The sequence below is a fragment of the Phycodurus eques genome, chromosome 5 (genome assembly GCF_024500275.1).
Source record: "Phycodurus eques isolate BA_2022a chromosome 5, UOR_Pequ_1.1, whole genome shotgun sequence".
Taxonomy (NCBI): domain Eukaryota; kingdom Metazoa; phylum Chordata; class Actinopteri; order Syngnathiformes; family Syngnathidae; genus Phycodurus; species Phycodurus eques.
This window is the reverse complement of record NC_084529.1, coordinates 16,206,821-16,226,247: the sequence shown is the minus strand read 5'-3', so window position 1 is coordinate 16,226,247 and position 19,427 is coordinate 16,206,821. Positions and strand designations below refer to the sequence as shown.

At 41.8% G+C, this 19,427-nt stretch overlaps 1 protein-coding gene across 2 annotated transcripts in view; it reads left to right on the top strand.

The window, feature by feature from the left end:
• Positions 1-560: 560 nt before the first annotated feature.
• Positions 561-19,427, top strand: part of hgfb (hepatocyte growth factor b) — a 29,625-nt gene continuing 10,758 nt past the window's right edge. For both annotated transcript variants that reach the window (XM_061677752.1, XM_061677751.1), the window contains exons 1-10: positions 561-775; positions 2,395-2,554; positions 3,633-3,745; positions 4,448-4,562; positions 6,990-7,138; positions 7,947-8,067; positions 10,201-10,319; positions 14,630-14,795; positions 15,767-15,894; positions 16,334-16,427. In XM_061677752.1, the coding sequence (XP_061533736.1) occupies positions 727-775; positions 2,395-2,554; positions 3,633-3,745; positions 4,448-4,562; positions 6,990-7,138; positions 7,947-8,067; positions 10,201-10,319; positions 14,630-14,795; positions 15,767-15,894; positions 16,334-16,427 (1,214 nt within the window). In that variant the 5' untranslated portion in view covers positions 561-726. The remainder of the gene's footprint in view (positions 776-2,394; positions 2,555-3,632; positions 3,746-4,447; positions 4,563-6,989; positions 7,139-7,946; positions 8,068-10,200; positions 10,320-14,629; positions 14,796-15,766; positions 15,895-16,333; positions 16,428-19,427) is intronic.

Genomic DNA, 19,427 nt, shown 5'->3' with positions numbered 1-19,427 from the left:
GTGTTAGTATTTTGTCGGCGGGCATTTTTGTGCCTCGCAAATTCCGCCAAGCATTTTTTTTAATCAATCATGAAGCTGATAAGCCATAACAAAAGTAACCCCAAGCAGGTATTTAGAGTCCTAAAACTTTTTTTGCAGTTTGGGGCAAGGACTATTGTGCCCCATAAATGTTGTCAAGAACGTATCCATATAAAATGGATGGGCATTGCGAGTCCTTGTGCTGTTTTTTTTTGGTTTGTTTTTTATTTATTTATTCATGTATTTATTTATTTGGCTAAAATGATTATGCCCCACAAATCCTGCCAAGCATAAGCAGGTACTCATATCAGTTGGGAAGAAGCGAGTGGTGTTGTTGTTGTTTCAAAAATGAATTGTTATGTGACGATGAGTGTGTTTTGTCATTGCAATATGACTTTTAGTTAATGGGGGGGCGAAGTGGAGGGAGGGCTGAGGAGGAGGAGGAGGAGGAGGAGGAGGAGGAGGAGGAGGAGGAGGAGGAGGAGGAGGAGGAGGAGGAGGAGGGGAGGGAGCAGGAGGGGGAGGAGGAGGAGTACTTGGAGGAGAGGAGACGCATCTTCTGCGCAGTGGTGGAAGCAACATCTCTCAGTGAGCTACGGACTCTTGTTTTTGTACTTCGGGGCTCTTTTCTCTCTTTTATTATTATTATTATTTTTTTGTCTTTGTGTTTGTCTTTGTGTGTGCTTGGCATACGATACGTGGACCGTGATGTGGATTTACACGCTGCTGCTGACTCTCTCCGTGCTGCCCTGCTCAGGTAAGTTCGACCATGGCTCGCTTTTTTTTTTTTTTTGACGCACGAGCAAGTGAATTAGTTCAGTTAGTCTGGCATGAATAATGTTGTTGCATGCGCGTAATTTGTGAACCCAAATTGTGACCCCCCCTCATGACTGCTTTGTGTAATTTACAAGGATTTGGATGCGTCATCCCCTGTGGTTTTTGCGTGTGTGCCTGTGTGTATCAGCCTGATATGTTAGTGATTAATTATGTTGCGAGTCATTGTAACATGTTGTCACTCAGCAGGGAATGATACATATTCTTATCTACGACCATGTATTGTGTTGTCATAATGTGAAGTTTCAAATGCAAACAACTCTTTTATAACTTTTAAAAATGTTTCTGTTGTCGTTGTAATTCATTGTAATTGTATATTGTTCACCTCTGCCCAAGCCATCTTTCACATACTGTTACCTAATCAATAAAAAAAATACCATTGTGCTTGCTAAAAAAAATATTTTTTTCTTGTTTTCCAAGCATTCAAATACGACTTATGCAACTATGCTCTTAGGCTAACAATATAATTCAAATTATGCTGTACGTAGTGGAAGAGCCTAATTGTTCTGCCTGCCACTATACGTCACTGGCATAGATAGATGAACAAAGATACATTATTTGTAATAAATGATGTGTTTTTGATCAATTATGTGAAATTGCATCATTTCTCATGGCAACTTAATGTGCCTCAGCACAGTGGTTTGGAACCATTGTTGTATTGGGCAGATCTGTCAAACTCACGGCCCGAGGGCCACATGTGGCACACCACACCATTTTATGTGGCCCACGAAAGCAAATTATTTGAATCAACTTCTATGATTCTTGCTAAAATCTGTACAAACATTTTCAAATTGTTGTAGGTAATAATAACATTGAAATATTACAGGTATACAACAACCATTTTTTGTTTTTAATGAGGAGATGAAACATTTATATGGTCATAACGGCCCTCTGAGGGGAATTGTACCAACAATGTGGCACGTGACAAAAATGAGTTTGACACCCGTGGGTTAGCACTTCTGCCTCACAGTTATGAGGATCGGGGTTCAAAGCTTGGCTCCGGCCGTCTGTGTGGAGTTTGCATGTTCTCCCCATTCTTACGTGGTTTCCCCCCCGAGGACTGCTGCTTCCTTCTACATTCCAAAAACTTGCATGTTAAGTTGATCGAAAACTATAATGTATTGTAAGGTGCAATTGTAAGTACGAACGGTTGTTTGCAGGCCCTCAATATGTGCATCAATGACAAAGTCAGTAGTGACACACAAGTAATTTAATTTATTTTAATTAAATGAAGACATATATATGTCATTGTTTGTCGATAGGTCCCCTGTGATTGGCTGGCAACCAGTCCGGGGTGTACCCCGCCTCTTGACCTCAGTCAGCTGGGACAGGCTGTAACTCATCTGCGATGCTAATCTAATGAGGACAAGTGCTAAAATATCATATAGTTGGATCATATTAGAAACAGCTCACAATGCCATTGAATGTAATAGGCTACAATATCAAACCTAAGCTAAAGGAATACATCCTTGACGTCGTATCTCATTGGATTGCACCAAATGTTGTGTCCAACGCATACTGTATGTGGTGTCTTTGTGTCAGAGGGCAGAAGAAATGCACTGCAGGACTATCAGAAGACTGATGGCGTGTGTCTGGTTGCCGCGCTCCCGAGCCCCTCCCACCTGGCCAAAAGCAGGAAGGTCAGCATGGCCAAGTGTGCTCGAACTTGCAGCCGCAACAAAAAACTCCCTTTCACTTGCAGGTAATGTCATGTCTCCAATGATATGTCAATGCATAGAAATCTTTGACCTTGTGAAGCAGACCCTAAAATGGCTGCTTCATACAAAAATGGCAGACTTCCTGTGTCTTTTCACGCATGGCTTTTTGAGACTTTTTTTGTAGGCAGGTTTCAACCTTAGTCACGATGCAGCACCCGCAAGCAATGACAAAAACTAAACTTCTTGAGCATCATCGGTCCGTCTCATATTCTTAGTTTATATTTGGTAGCAATTGGACTCAAAATCATGGATGTGTTCCTCTTCAAAGGGCCCCGAAAATGGCCAAAATGCCCTTACAATAGGCGCCTTATAAAAAAATTTAATACTCACTTTTTTCAGCATGAGCTTCTTGAGACTTTTACGCATCTACCAAATTTAAGTGTAGTGGGCTTTGGGGATTGAATTTTGAAAGCCCTCCAGGGGGCACTAAATTTTAGTTTATGTTTTATGACAAATGCGGTAATCAAACTTTGCTGCGATGCTGCGCCCACACACAATGACAAATTATTCCCCCCCAGTGTACTGTCACTAGTCTGTGAAGTATACATGGTTTGAATTAGGTAGCAATTGGACAAAATATAATCTTGGACTATTTCTCATTTCAAAGACCCCTGGAAATTACAAAAATGGCCCTAAAATGGCCACTTCATTTCAAAATGACAGACTGCCTGTGTCTTTTTGGTTCTTGAGACTTTTTTGTGAGTCTATTCTTGATAGAAATGTTTACCAAATTTCTTATCGCTGAGTGAAAAAGGCTTCGGGGGCAGAATTTTCAAATAAGTCTGAGGGATTTATTGATTTGCAACCGCGACCAAAAGTTAATTTTCACATAATTGCAAAATAAATAAATTAATAATGCTGACCGAACTAAACAATTTCAAGAGGGTCTTGTACTTGTTTTGGTGCTTCTCAGGTATTCACTGAGGTGTCTTTCAAGTTAAGGGGGCCCCTCTTAATTGCTTTGCATGTAACAATGGCAATAATTGAGTGGAATGTTGCCTGTGTGCTTCACTTTCTCACTTTTTGTTCTCCTCTCACTACCTCATTTGTTTTTGTGTCCAGAGCGTTCGTCTATGATCACCAAAACAGGAAATGCCACTGGCTGTCTTTTGACCGCAACTCGCCCTCCGCGCAGACGCAGCATGACTTGAATGTCCAACTCTATCAAAAGAAAGGTGATTTTCCCACTTGTCGAAATCAATTGCTATTGTTGGTTTAAAATCGATGAAATAACAGCCCAGAGGTATTTTTAGACTTGTTGAGATGTCCCTTGAGAGGTAAACAAGGGAAGGGCAAGGACCGACGTCGTTGTTTATTGTGTTGCAGGACATTATGCTTCATTTTGTGTCATTAGGCAACCTTTTGTGTAAACCGTAGAAACTTCTCCCGCCCTCCCAAAAAAAAAACTAATGCTCAACTCTTCAATGCAAACACATTTGACTCATTAAGCAAAACCCAGCCATCCGTCCATCCATCCATTTTCTGAGCTGCTTATCCTCACAAGGGTCACGGGAGTGCTGGAGTAGGCTCCAGCACCTATCCCAGCTATCATCGGGCAGGAGGCGGGGTACTCCCTGAACCGGTCACCAGCCAATTGCAGGACACATGGAAACAAACAACCATTCGCACTCACATTCACACCTACGGGCAATTTAGAGTCGTCAATTAACTTACCATGCATGTTTTTGAGATGTGGGAGGAAACCGGAGGGTCCGGAGAAAACCCACGCAGGCACAGGGAGATCATGCAAACTCCACACAGGGGGGGGCTGGGGATTGAACCCCGGGCCTCAGAACTGTGAGGCAGACGCTCTAACCAGTCGCCCACCGTGTCACATTAAGCAAGACCGTAAAAAAAATTCCAATTCTTTCTTTCAGACTATGTTCGCGAGTGCATCGTGGGTACCGGTCAGAGCTACAGGGGTCGAAGGTTGGTGACAGTCAGTGGAATCCCGTGCCAGGCCTGGGCCTCCCCTATTCCTCATGAACACAAGTAAGAAAATATATCAAGTTCTATTTGTTTTGGCTTGTTAGTGATGCAATTAGTCAGGAGCTGTAGGCTACGCTGCGTGCTTGTGTACACGATATAGAGCATAAGGGCTCCTGGGGTGCAATCGCTCATCAAAGGCGCACACATCAGTTCTTCCTGCAGGCCTCAAATATGTGTGTGTGTGTGTGTGTGTGCATGTGCGTGTGTGTCTGAGAACACGATTAGGATCATATCTAATGGCCTAGGGGTGAAGCTGGAGGTACTTCCCCGCCAAGCATATTTTTTGTAATGCCCTGTAAAAATAAAACAAGCCAATCAAAAAAGGTTGTACTCATGCGAGGAGTACAAAATTGTTTCTCCACTGCGTTTGTGGTAAAAGTCTTTGAAATAATAGCGGTTATCAGGAGCGATTCAATGTGTACATTGAGTGACAAAGCCCAGTTGCAGTGGAGGTGCTTTGACTCGACAGAAAATACAAAAAAATGAAAAACAAAAACAGCTTCAAAAGAGTCATCAAAAGAGACCATTGCAAGTTGTCCACTGAGCGACTGCTGAAAAAAACATTTGACAATTATCACTGCTAGAATACAGACGACAATAAGAACTCTGACCCCAGGAAGCTAGTTCATAGTCGGTAGTGTTCTTGTGCTGACTGAGTGAAAGAATCCCTGAAAGTTTGAGGAGGATATCTTGAAAACTGCTACAGGAGACTGTCATGTTGACATTTTTGACTGAAAAGGATTCCTGCGTCAACAAGTGAAGCAGATGACTTGAAAATTGTCACTGCAGAGAGAGAGGGACAAGGCTTATGTGCCAATTTTGTCTTTATCTTCAGCTAGAAGAGGGAATGCGCTGGACGATGCACCTGCTTGATCTTGTGCCGATTAACTTATTCACTGTCAGCTGTGTTCAAAGTAGAGTAGCCCATATTGCCAGGCTCTTTAGAGCATTTTGACTGATCTTTCTAGACCCACAGAATATTGCGTTCTACGACAAAATAAGGACTCTGCCTACCAAACCTACCAAAAGAAATAGTAGACTCTCTTCTTTCACCCAAAAAGTCCACTTTTTCCATTCTTGTATTGAAACAACGTAATAAGAAAGATAAATGTTATGTTTACCCTAATTTTAAACCAATTTGGCAATATAATAGACCGGCATCAGGATGAGTCAAACCATGCTATTTCTCCCAGCTAATCAATAAAGACAATTTACTGACTGATCATGATGAAGTTTGCATATTTTCTCCAGCTGGTTAATGAAGCTGCCGGTTAAGAGGTGATCTTTCTGTCACCACGTGGAAAAACACTGTTTGGCTCACCGTGAGGAACTCTGGAGGCCCGGGGGCCATGTGCGGTCCTGATGGAGAATATATGAGTCACCGCCATCATTGACGACGTGTTTACATTTCATTCTGCTCTGGCCTCTTGGAAAGCTATATTGTTTCCCTTGTATTCTTTTCAGTAGTAGGATGTAATCAAGTACCACTGATTCTGTAATTTACTTATTTATTTTTCTGATGAATAGAACTTGTCAATTGTTATCATTGGCCAGTTTAGAATTTTCTTTTCGTCAGTTCGAAACATTAGCAAACCTAAGTGAACACGTGTTCCAAGTTATCACAACAAGTATGTGCAGTTCAGCTTTTTCAAATTTGTATATTTGCAGATTTCTTTTAAAACCTATCCTCCTTTATTCGCTGTTCTTGTGCTCAGACCAAAGCAACAAATATGTTACTTTGGCGCCATCTGGTGGAATCCTGGCATTGTTGTTAGGTTTAATTCGTTGGTGTTTTTTTTTTTTTTTGCCTGCATTTGAGATTTCCTGTTTTGTTGGCAGTCTTTGATTGCACCTTGGTCACGTCTGAAGTGAAAGTATGTTTCTGCTTCTCTCCCGATGCAGCTCATGAGTGTAGTGTACTTTGCCGTTACAATTTGCCTGTATTGCCAGACATTTATTATTGAGTGAAAATGACCAAATGTGAGCTTAACGACATTGTTTTTGTAAAGTGCTCGTCTGCATGCAGTATATGTTTGCCTATGTAAGTTTGGGCTAGCATGTTATTTAGGCAGTTAAAGGGATTTGTTTGTGTTGAATAATTTGATCCACTGTTGTCTATGTAACATGGGTTCATTATTATGTACATGTTAGAAAGATGGTGTTGATGCTTTATGGTCCTCTCTGTGTTCTGAGTGTGAGTAATTCTCCACCTTCGTGATGCTCTCTCATCATGTCACCGCTGTGACGACATATGAATTCGTAGGCCGCCGACTGCTCGGGACAACGACCGCTGTGGCCTTGAGTGTTTCCCTTTGTGTTTGTTTTTCTTTTCCCAAAGATCTCTCTCCACACGCTACCTGCAAACAGCTTGCAGATGGTCTCTGCACATGTGGTACATTGTTTGCGTAACGGCTGTTCTGCTCCCGACAGATTCATGTCCAAGCGTTTCAGTAAGAAGGACCTCAGGGAGAACTACTGTCGAAACCCGGATAACTCCACCGTCGGACCGTGGTGCTTCACCACCGACCCGCGGCCACACCTCAGACACCAAGAGTGTGGAATCCCCCAGTGTTCACAGGGTAGGCCACAAGCACAAACACACCTTAAGGAGTGGAACCAGTGGAAACTGTGAGGTCCAGCACAATTCAAGACAGGGTTAGGGTCTCAAAAGAGGGTTTCAAACAATGGTTGGGGGTAAAGATTAAGGGTTCATGCAAGAGTTAGGGTTGGTAGGAATTGCTTTTCTATCAATAAAAAATAAATCAAAAGCCAGGAGGACTCCACTTGCGGGTTCAGAGTGTAGAAATCCTTGTAAATAATCATATGAAATGCTAACCCTTGTTTGAAACCCTAATCCAAGTTTGAAACGCTGATTTGAAACCCTAACCCTGAAACCCTACTTTGAGGGCAACCATAAATACGATGTGGCCTGCAATGAAAACAAGTGTGACACCCCCGTTTAATCGGAAACATGCTCACCCCAAACGAGCACAATCGTCTTGCGAAAGTAACACATGCACGCAGCTCGCACGCCATCGCTGACATCTGCTTCTAATCTGCATGCGGTGTGTTGTTGAGAGTAGACCGCATGTAGCATTCACCATGCAACAAATGCAAGCCTCACGCACATGAAAGACATCGGCACCTTCACGGCTTTCTCACTTAATAAATGATTCGAAGTGTGTATTAGTGTGTGTGTGTGCATACAGTCAAATGTATTCCATAGAAACAACAGAGGTGTTTATTTCCAAATGTTGTGTAATAATGATCTAATATGTATGAAGTTGGATATTTTTGATTTTTCCAAAGCTCATTATTGGGGGTGGGCAAACGTTTGGTCCCATGCAATGTTGATCGTGTGTATGCGTGTGTGTCATGGTTTTGCAGTGGAGTGCATACATTGCAATGGCGAGGATTACAGAGGACCCATGGACCACACAGAGAGCGGAAAGGAATGCCAACGCTGGGACCTAGAGGAGCCGCACAAGCACCTGTACCACCCTGACAGGTATCACACAAAAACATCATCACAAGCTTATGGTTAAATTAGCCAGTCAACAGCTGCAACTCTGACTTCAGCTGGGAGGGAATGTCCGAAAGTCTCCAATAACACCAGAGAAGGTTTTTCGCTAGATGGGTCTGAATTGTCACTAAATATATGGTTACATTAGTCTGTGTGAACTTTCTTGCAGTCTGGTTGCTGAAGGGCAACCCTCGTCAGCTCTGACTCCAGATGGAAGAGTCTCAGAGTCTCCAAAAGTCTCCAATAACACCAGAGGAAACTTTCGTTAGAGGTGTCTGACTAGTCACTAAATACATGTTTCAATAGGTCAGCGTGATTCGCTTGCAGTCTGAACATTGAGGTGTGAACATCTCCTGGCTCTGACAGAAGCTGGAAAAAAGTCTCTGATAGTTTTTGTTTTCTGAAAGAATGGTCTGAATAGACACTAAATATATAGCTAAATTAGTCAGTCGCTGATCGTGTAGTGGTACTCTCGCCTGACTTTGGTGCGGGCAGCGTGGGTTCAGTTCCCACTCAGTGCATGTGAGTGCGAATGGTCGTCCGTGTCTATATGTGCCCTGCGACTGACTGGCACCCAGTTCAGGGTGTAGTCTGCCTTTTGCCCAAAGTCAGCTGGGATAGACTCCAGCGCCCCGTGACCCTAAACAGGATAAGCGGTGTTGAAAATGGATGGATGGATATTCAGTATGATTTACCTGCAGTCTGGATGCTGAGGGGTAAACATCTGTGTCTCTGAGTCTCAGAAAGTCTCTGAGAACACCAGAGAAAAGATTTCGCCAGAAGCATCCAAAGATTTACGCAAAAACATCATCACACCCTTGTGTGTGATGAAATTAGCCAGTCAACAGCTGCTGCTCTGACTTCAGCTGCGAGGATGTCTCCGAATGTCTCCAATAACACCAGAGAACGTTTTTAGCGAGAGGGATCAGAATTGTCACTAAATATATGGTTATATTAGTCTGTGCAATTTGCTTGCAGTCTGGATGCTGAGGGGTAAGCATCTCCGGCTCTGACTGCAGCTAGGAGGGAGTCACTAAATAAATGGTTAAATTCATCAGTGTGATTTCCTGCTAGTCAGGATGTATGGGTCACCATCTCCTGCTCTGACTGCAGGTGGGAGGTACAGTAGTTTTCATCTCTGAAAGTCTCTGATGCCACCAGAGAAATTATTTTGCTAGAGGGATTTGTATAGTCACTAAATACCTAGTTAACTTAATCAATATGATTTACTTGCTGTCTGGATGTTGAGGTATAACCATCTCTGACTGCAGCTGGGCAGGAATCTCTCAGTCTCCAATAACGCCAGAGACGAATTTGTTTGCAAGAGGGATCTAAATAGTCTCTAAACATAACGAAACTTGCTAAATTGTCAACACTTCATTGAGCAAAAGTAGCCAGGCTAAAAAAAAGTGTGGAAAAATTCTTGATCTCAAGAGTAAATGACCTTTCATTAAGACACCTGGGAACAGTTTTTAATTGTGAATAAAATGCACAATATATCTCATTTAGGTTCATGTGATTGAAGATTTAGAAGTCAACCTGTGTACTTAAATCTCCCTGTTGGGAGACACGTTGTGTTTTTAGCAGTGATTTGCTGGGAAAACTCTTTATTCTGACAAATTGCTCTAAATTCCTGGTAAGCCCGGTGCAGATTCTTAAGATGACACTTTTTTTTTAAAAGGAATGTCATACATTTTACTCCCTGATTTTGTGTAATGTTGTGTGTGGTGTGCGGGAGGCAGGAGGAACTAAATCCAGACAAGTGACTAATATTCAGGCAGGAAAATGAATCATGTTTTATTTAAGGTTAACAAACCATAAAGACACAGACGGGAGCAAAACAAATGAAATCGCAGCGTTTGATTAAACCAGGTCCTTCACTCAGTGCACTGACAAAGTTAGCAGCAGGTTCTGCAGTCTGCCGTTTGATTAATTGATTCATTAAGAAATGGGCCTGAAAGGGATCCCATTTTATGTTTCATGGGAACACTTCCACACAAGCAAGACATTTGATATTAATGCGTCCTCTCACTCTTACCTTTTCAATCATTGTTGAACACAATGTTTTCCATCAAGTCCGATGATGTCATGCCATTCCTGACGCATGTTTCGCATTAGGTATCCCGACAAGGGCCTCGACGATAACTACTGCAGGAATCCAGACGGACGCCACAGGCCCTGGTGCTTCACCACGGACCCGAACACAAAGTGGGAATACTGCGGCATCAAAGTTTGTGGTAATGCAGCGCATATATTTATTTAGTTGAATGCATTAGAACAGTGATACGCTGGCTCCCTCTAGTGGAATGCAAAATAATCACTTCATTAAATGTTCAAACTATGCAAAATAAAACAATGATTTGTTCAGTTGTTTTTTTCATCCAGTACAGTACATTTGTCAAGAATGTAAAAAAAATATTTTCCATTTTTTGGAACTGGCTTTCGAACTTTCACTGAGGTCAGATGTTTTAGAACATTTTGACTGATCTTTTGAGACCCGCAGAATTTGCTCTGCGACAATATTAGTCAAAGTGGTGGGAATTCTAACTTGTCAAGCAATGAGGTAGAGTTTAACCGAGTGATGAAGCTCCTCTCAGCTGGTCATGTGCAGCTTAAAAGTAAAAAAATAAGTCAAACGTGTTCACTTCGCTCTTTTTTTGTTATGTCTTCACTAATGCCACTGGCATGATGTTTATTGTTCTTCGTGAGGCGGTCAAATTGTTGCGAACTCGGTTTCAACTTTAACTCCCAGTTAAAACACAGACACAACACACACTATTTACATTACACATCCATCCATCCATTTTCTGAGCCGCTTCTCCTCACTAGGGTCGCGGGCGTGCCGAAGCCTATCCCAGCTATCATCGGGCAGGAGGCGGGGTACACCCTGAACTGGTTGCCAGCCAATCGCAGGGCACATACAAACAAACAACCATTTGCACTCACATTCACACCTACGGGCAATTTAGAGTCTTCAATCAACCTACGATGCATGTTTTTGGGATGTGGGAGGAAACCGGAGTGCCCGGAGAAAACCCACGCAGGCACGGGGAGAACATGCAAACTCCACATAGGCAAGGCCGGGGATTGAACCCCAGTCCTCAGAACTGTGAGGCAGACGCTCTAACCAGTCGCTCACCATGCCGCCTTACATTACACATTTGTGCGTAAAAACGCACACTAAAAAAAACTTTGGGGTGTCAAAATCATTCTCATTGCGGGCCATATCGTAGTTATGGGTGTCCTTCAGAGGGATGTTAACTTTGTAAATCATAAATGTATCGTCATCATTAAAGATACTGGTGGTTCTCAAACTTTTTACACCAAATACCGCCCAGCACTCACCAGACAAAAATCCTTTATTACATCACAAAAGCAAGCGACTGCAGTTACATCATCTTCTCAAAGGCTTTTTCAAAGGTCTTAGACTTGAGCCGTGAGTGATCCAATAAATAAAACAATGAGCTTACTAAGTAAGCAGTGCAATGGGCGCAAATTAATCAGTACACACTTACCTTCGTGACTGACCAGTTCCTTTTGCATCTAAGCGATACAGTTATTAATTTTTACAAAACAGGCTTTCTGAAATGTATTTTCAATCGTTATTGTCCAAAAAAGATCCAGACCTTCAATCTTAATGCAACAAAATGCCGCACAACTACCGCAGAGTGATGAAAGAGGGGAAGTTTTCAGTTCAAGTGTTGAACAGAGCTGATTGATTGGTTCTCAAGCTATTTTCAACACTTTAAATTGGTTAATAATGCGTAAAAATACTACGATGTTGAGATAGACCAATAGTATTGATTTGTGAACAAATATTAAATTGACCATATATGGACATACGAGACTGCCACCTGACAGCAACGATATTTTATAATATTGTAAGCCACTGCAACATCATGCACAGTTTGGAAATTTAATTCAGTGATTTTTTTTGCTTACCACTAGGGGGCAGTACAAATACCACATTTTGAGAATCACTAACATACATAATTACCCCTGCATTTCTTTGTTTGCATTTTCTTAACAACAGATTGAATTTGAAATCAGAAGTTATGGAAAGGAGTGACAACTATATTTACATTTGATTTATGATAAGAAGGGATTTGGTAAAAAGAAAATGCATGTTAATGCCTGTAATAAAAAGTGAAGAAAAACTGCAAAAAGTGAAAAGAACAAACCCATTAAGTCAGTAGGCATACTTCATTTACTTAAGTGGGCCACAAAAAAATGATGCGGCGGTCTAGATCTGGCTCGCAGGTCTTGAGTTTGACACGTTGCCTAATGTGTTCTAAAAGCACCCTCGAAATAGCGACGAGCCCTCTTTGAACTGCGGCTGGTGTGCAGTCATCAGTGTCGTCCCCACACCCCCCTTCGAACCTCTCATGTTTTTTCCCCCTTAATTAAAAAAAAAAAAATCATCTCCTGCCCCTCGCCTTCCCTCTGAAACGGGGGTTTGTTGGAAACAGAGCGAGTTTATGACCAAGTGAGTTAATGAAAACAAGGTAGTGAGAGTGAGTGAGCAGTGTTCTTTTTCTCTATGAACAAAAAACTAAAACTTTTTTTAACATATAAAAGTTGTTTTTGAGTTCATTTTTAAAAGGCCCAATATAACCACTAATTCATTAATAGGGGACTTTAAGAAACATGGGGACACTAGCTGGAGTCATGCTTGCTGAAATGTGGGGTACGTAGCACATAAAATGGGCTCTATGGAACACAATGGTTTATAAATCGCACATATTACACATGCTGGTGTGTACGCCTTGGTCTGATGGCACCACGTTGAGTTGAGAGATTATGTCAAGAAGAAGTAGACAGTCAGCAAACTAAAGTTTAATTCGGTTCGTGACCACATTCGTCACTCAGAATACACGTGTTATGAAAAATAGCACTCAATAATCTTGTACTTTATAAACCATAGAGTAATGACAGTATTAAATGGAAAGAAATTAAACCGTTTTTTGTTACACTTGCTTCAATTCAATGAACATTGTGCTCCTCCTGGAAGCCTTGGCCACCTGGGGTCAATATTATACAGACGTACGGTTTTACATGTGGACGGTCACAACTCCTGAGTATGCTGCAGTAATATTAATTGTTCTTAGCAGAGGATAAAGAACATATGCCTGTGAGTATTGCTATATTGTCTGGCTACATGTGTTGCTGCACTGTTTGTATTTAAATATCCGTTGTTTGAAGGGTTGTGACACAGTGACTATTGATGCTATTTTTTAGCCCATCAGTGGTTTTTGGATTGTGTGTTAGCATTGAGCTAGCACAAGGCAAAGTTGTTCGGTTGTTTGAAATAAACAATCTCCTTGGATGGGGTTAAATCCACAAATCACATCTTTGTTCAAGCAGCAGAGGTTAAAGCTGGGGGAAATGTTACAGCTTACAGTCTGAATTTGAATGAAGTATGTTTTAACTATATTTTAGTGTTCTATCAGCCTTTATAATGCAACATTCGGTGACCAGGATATTTGGAAACAGCTTTCAGTCTGATTCAGAGTTGCTCTTTGCTAAACAAGGACTGAGTCTCTGCAACTTTACGATGTCGGTGCAGGTGCAGAATAGCTTACAGATCAGCACACAAAATGGCAGGCATATTATCGGGAGGGGGGCTGCAAGTCAGGGTGGGCCCATTTTGGTGAATTATTGGACTCATTTCATAATTTGTCTGCACGCTTTGCCGCGCCCTGGGAACTTTCTCTCCTCTTTAATTCTCACGCTCTCCCCTCATCTTATCTCTCCATCTCGCCTTCAGTCAGATAAGCTTTTTTTTTTTTTTTTTTGCAAAGCGTATCATTGCTTTTCTGTGCAAATTGCGGTATAATTTGTCAGCCAAATTGCTTTCTTTTTATGATGTACTGTATATCTCTCCTCTGTCGTATACTGAAAAATGCATTTTTAAAGTACAGTATTTGAGTTGTCATTTATTAGACTGTTAATTATATTTTCGTAGCACATTGTTTATCACATAAAGAAACAAGTCACACATCACATGCAGCCATGGGAGAAACATTTGAGACTGACACTCTTTTTCGAAGATAATAATAATAATAATAATAGTTGAAACATGTATTTTCATATTTTAAATAAAGACAAAAGTATTTCATTGTATGTGTGATTATAGAAAAAAATCAGTCTGACTATTTGACAGTTATATTATCTGTGTAATTGAAATCAAAATATAATGAAATAAGATGAAAAATAGATTTATGCAAAAAATGTAGTCTGATTACTGAAAATATATGCAGGAAATATAAATATATTCAAATAGGGAAAACAAATATCTACATATATGATATTTAGTCTGATTGGTTAAAATATGCATGTGTAAAATAGAAACAATGAAGTAAATATGATTTTTGTTTAAATGATTATAGGCTCAGCATTGTCAATATTGTTTTTTTTTTTGTGGTGTTGGTGTGGAGGCAAAATGTGGGGGAGCTCAGTGCAGGGAAGCAAGCAGGCAAAAACAAAAAGGTAAAGAAGGATCAGAAAGCAAACGAGCAAAAAAATATAATACATTTTGCATCCGCAGAATCTCCTCCGAAAAGAACTGTGGTGGAAACCAGCGAGTGCTACCAGGACAGAGGAGAAGCTTACAGGGGTACGGTGGACGTGACCCCCACTGGGCTCACCTGCCAACGCTGGGACGCTCAGTACCCCCACAATCACTCCTTCATCCCGCAGGCGTACCCTTGCAAGTGAGTAATCTATCCATCTGTCCGTCCATCTCAGTCCCTCACATCTGTACGTGCTGTTCAAATTCCAGCTTTTTTTTGTGATGTAAAACAAAAATACAAAATAAGACCAAGATAGATCATTTCAAAGCTTTACTCACTATTGTGACCTATTGCTCGTGAAACTCAGTTAATCTTCACAGAGGGGAAGTGTAAATAAACAAGTGAGGTAATGTTGCAGAAGAGCGCACACCCTCCTGTAAGGGGGGATGTGGCTGTGTTCACAATTAACAGGTCACATCCAAACTCAGGGTAAATGGGAGTTGACTCGCAATTTCCACCATTGAAAATGCCTCTGTTCACCCCAAATAAAGTTTAGATGTTCTAGTAGGCCTTTCCTGACATGTAATGCAGTCACATCTTCTAGCACAAGCCACGGTCCACAGAGAATTTCGACAGCATCAGAGGGATCTCATTGTTCAAAGGAGTAAAGGTTACAAAAGAATTTCCACGGTATGAAATACAACATTAAAACATAGTGATGACATTCATCATCAAGTGGAGATAATGTGGCACAGCAGTGACATTACCAGCAACTGGATGTCTGTCCAAAATTGTTGAGAAGACAAGAAGAAAACTGGTCCATGAGGCTGCCAAAAGGCTGACAGTAACATTGAAGGAGCTGCAGGAATTTCTGGCAGGTACTAGCTGTTTCATACATGTGACAGCTATCTCCCATCTTCTTCATATGTCTGGGCAATGGGGTAAGTAAGACAGAAGCATTATCCCCACTTATAAGAGAGTCTTCACATTTGTTCAACCATGTTTTGTTTTCTTTGCAGTTCAGTTGTACAGGTTATGGGCCACATTAACTACAGAAAACTTTGAAATGATTATTCCTGGTCTCATTTTTCATGTCACAAAAACCTGACATTTGAACAAACAGGGCTGTGTCCACTTTTTATTTCCACTGTACATGTCTCCTTGCTTTCCAGGGATTTGAGAGAAAACTACTGCCGGAATCCAGATGGCCAAGAATTCCCATGGTGCTTCACAATGGATCCGAGAGTCCGCACCATGTTATGCACCAACATCCCTCAGTGCGGCTCCCAAAACAAGCCTGGTGAGAGACTGGCTTTGCGCTCTAAAATAGCAACGGCTGGATTCCTTTTCTCACAATAAGAGTTGTGCTTTACCCTTCATTGGCCGCGACTCGGAGTGCAAACCGCACGCAGTAGATCGTAGATGTATTTTCACCCTGTCCCTGCGGAGAGCTATAGGAGTGTGGGAAGACCTCGCCACCACGCCTCACACAAACAAAGTTTGATGGTGTTGATGGATTTGATCTGTATAGGATGATTCTTGTGGACGTAATGGACATGCAGGGCTGTACAGCCAGGAGCAAAAAAAAAACAAAAACTCATTCTCACATGGGATCTTCATGATGTGAAAATACTACAGATATTCATATTTTGTTGACCAGGAGTGAGGGATTTCACCTTTTAATACCCATAACTGAGCCTCCCCGGGCTTAATCCATTTTGTTTTGTCGTTCAATTCAGACTGCTATGAAGGCTTCGGAGAGGAATACCAAGGGGAGCAGTCCAGGACGAGATCCAACCTGCCCTGCTCTCCCTGGGGGGAGCACAGCAACAGGTCAGCCCACGGCATCCTTTCCAAGCATCCATCCTGTTTCTGCAGATCTTTTCACAATAACGTCACATGTACTTCCAGGTGGCTGATTGCACTCCTAGTAAACAAACCCTTAAATGTCATTTGACCAAGAAAGAGCAATTTAGAAAATGTTAAATGGCTTAAATGATGATTTTAGCCTTCTTCTCTACCGCGGTCGTTTGAATGTGTGAAGTGTCAGTCGAAAAGATGTTACGTTTGGTAAATTGCTTGGAAGGGAGACGGAACGCCAGCCGTAATTTATATTTCAACAGGTAAGTTGATTAAAAAATCGACATGGTGGAAATTCAGACATAGTTCACGTGATTATCAAGGCCCTGGCTAATTAATTGCCTGGCACAGTCGTGCTCTCTTAACACTGAAATGGAGAACGGGCTGTAGCCGTGATGATTTTTTTGAAAATATCTCAACCTTTTGCGGTATATCTGACGGCGTAACCACAAACACAAGTTTTTAGTCATCGTTTTTAGGTCAGTGGTTGTCACTCACCCGAAAGGACCTTGATGGCGATTGTTTGCAAACATAACGAGAAGGTCTATAGCGCTTGCCCTCATTAGGTGTGAGCTAGAGCCTATCCCAGCTGACTGGGCAGGAGTGGAGTACACCCTGGACCGGTTGCCAACCAATTGCCGCCATCCCAAGCATCTTTGTCTAATGTAGATATCACGCAGCTAACATCGATCATCAGAAAAGGCAGCAACCAAGGAAAAAAAGGCAGAAGAATCCTAGCTTTGACAGACTGTCTAAAATGAGTTGGCCCTCAATCTTTTTTCTTCGTTGTGAGCCATGGTATGCTTCCAACTTTTGTGGGAACAGTTTGGCAGTGTGTCTGCGGTACGTTACCAAGTCTTAAATTTGATTTTCCAAAAATGAAGGCCTTGATTACAATAAAAAATGATACTTCTTCAACCTTAAATCCACTATTCAGATGTCTTAAATGTGCCACTGACCCAATACACAACAATTCTGTATTATCTTGGAAAAACTAGAGAATTTGATGAATTCGTAATTAATCTCCAACCACTATAAAAATGTTCCATACTTTATCTTATACAGTATACCCCCCCCCCCCAAAAAAAACAACAACATTTGCATTATCGTATCATTAGGATTTCAGGCAAACTGGAGCCTATTTCAGCTGACTTTGGGGCGAGAAGCGGGGTACACCATGGATTGGTCGCCAGTCATTTGCAGGGCACACACAGATAAACAAGTCTTAACATTAACACCACCCCGTGTTCAATGAAGGTCCATTAATACAGGCTCAGAGGAGTTCTGTGTGGAAGTTCATTTTGGATGAACTAGAACAGACACACTCCAATATCTTGGAGGGGGCTGAGCTACAATCAACTCTATGGGCATGATTTTCTAAGATCCTAGATAATGTTCACTAAATTGCAATTTTGGGAGAGTACCGCAAGTGCAAAATAAAATATAAAGTGCTGGAATTGGAATTGTTAGTGGTTAAGGCAAACAAACTTATTACTGAGTTACAGAAAATAAATCTATCACTCCAATAATTTTGGGGGAAGCTAGCAACTGCATAAAGACATGCTTAGTTTAATTTAACTCATCACAGGTGTGTAGGAATTGGGTGCATATGCTCATCACATGAGTCCACACTTGGGACTAAATGACTGAAAAACTGCTCTGGACAGGCCAGCACCAATTGTCACCGTGAAATGAATGAAATGACCCATAAAATGACCCATAGGGTATATGGCATGACACCTTCTTGTGACTGGCTCCAATTCAGCACATAGATGATTCAGAAGCTCCAAAATTGCATCGCTGAACTGGCAATATGTCGAGGTAATTCTTGTTACTGGCATTTCAAAAATGTTCATTCAAGCAGAAATGATGAGTTCTCCCCATTGCCCCTCATTTTGCCATGGTGTGTCCACCTTGCCACTGTAACGGCAGACATGTTTAGGAATAACGGTTTACCTTTGAAATCCGGTATTTAAAGATGCAAAATCAGCCAGCCACCACAGTTCGTCTCTGGTCTGATAAATCACATAGCACAAAATTTGCATCTTATCCTTTGTTTTCCCATTTTCACGATCTATAGGTGTAACCAGCCAGGTGTCCCAATACTTGACTCCATATTCAAGAGCAGGGAGTGTTAACTGATTTCGACACCTTCTACATGCACTAGATCTACCGGTGCTGTATATTATTACTATCGCCTCTTCAGAACTCCTCAGGACCTGTGAAAACGCTTCCCCGCAAGATGACCTAAACCGGCAAGAATGACTCCCAATGGGGGCAATCTACCTCACCTCTGACCCCGAGCCACCCCCCGCACCCCCCACTCAACCGCCCCCCCCCCCAGCCCCATGCGGCAGCACTTCAAAGCCATTCTGATTCACTGCCTGGCTCCCGCCCAGAGGGGTTCAGGGGTCAGAGTTTAGGGAGTCACCAATAGAATTGGCTGTTAAGCTCGTCATTTCAGATACAACAAATCTGAGCAATCATTTGTTACATCGTGTTGTAAGGTTGCTATATGGTCGAGCGTGGAGGAATTTCAGCGTGAGGCAGAGTGTAAAAAAGAGTGTACGTGGCTGCTTATGTGAGTAATTCCTCCTTGCATCACCTCCTTATCTTGTCCCACAGGACAGAGAGCCTACACAGCTGTGTACTTCCACTAGCCAGATCCTATCTGCATGCATTTGTTCAGCTTTTACTAGAAACTCAATCGCCAGGAAGTCTGTTTTTGTTCCATACTTTCTTCTTAGAACTCAAGCTTGAAGTATAAAGGCCCTCTTGAAATTGTTTGGTTTCTTTGTCAATTCTCATGCCAAATAGCCATTTTGAGGACTTTTCCATACGTGGAAAGTTGTAAAATTTTGCAGGCGTTTTTGAAAATTCAGCTCCCACAGAAAGTTTCCTTTAGTGACATGAAAATCGGTAGACCTGTCTTGCATGAGTAGTCTCACAAAAAAGTCTCAAGAACACATGCCT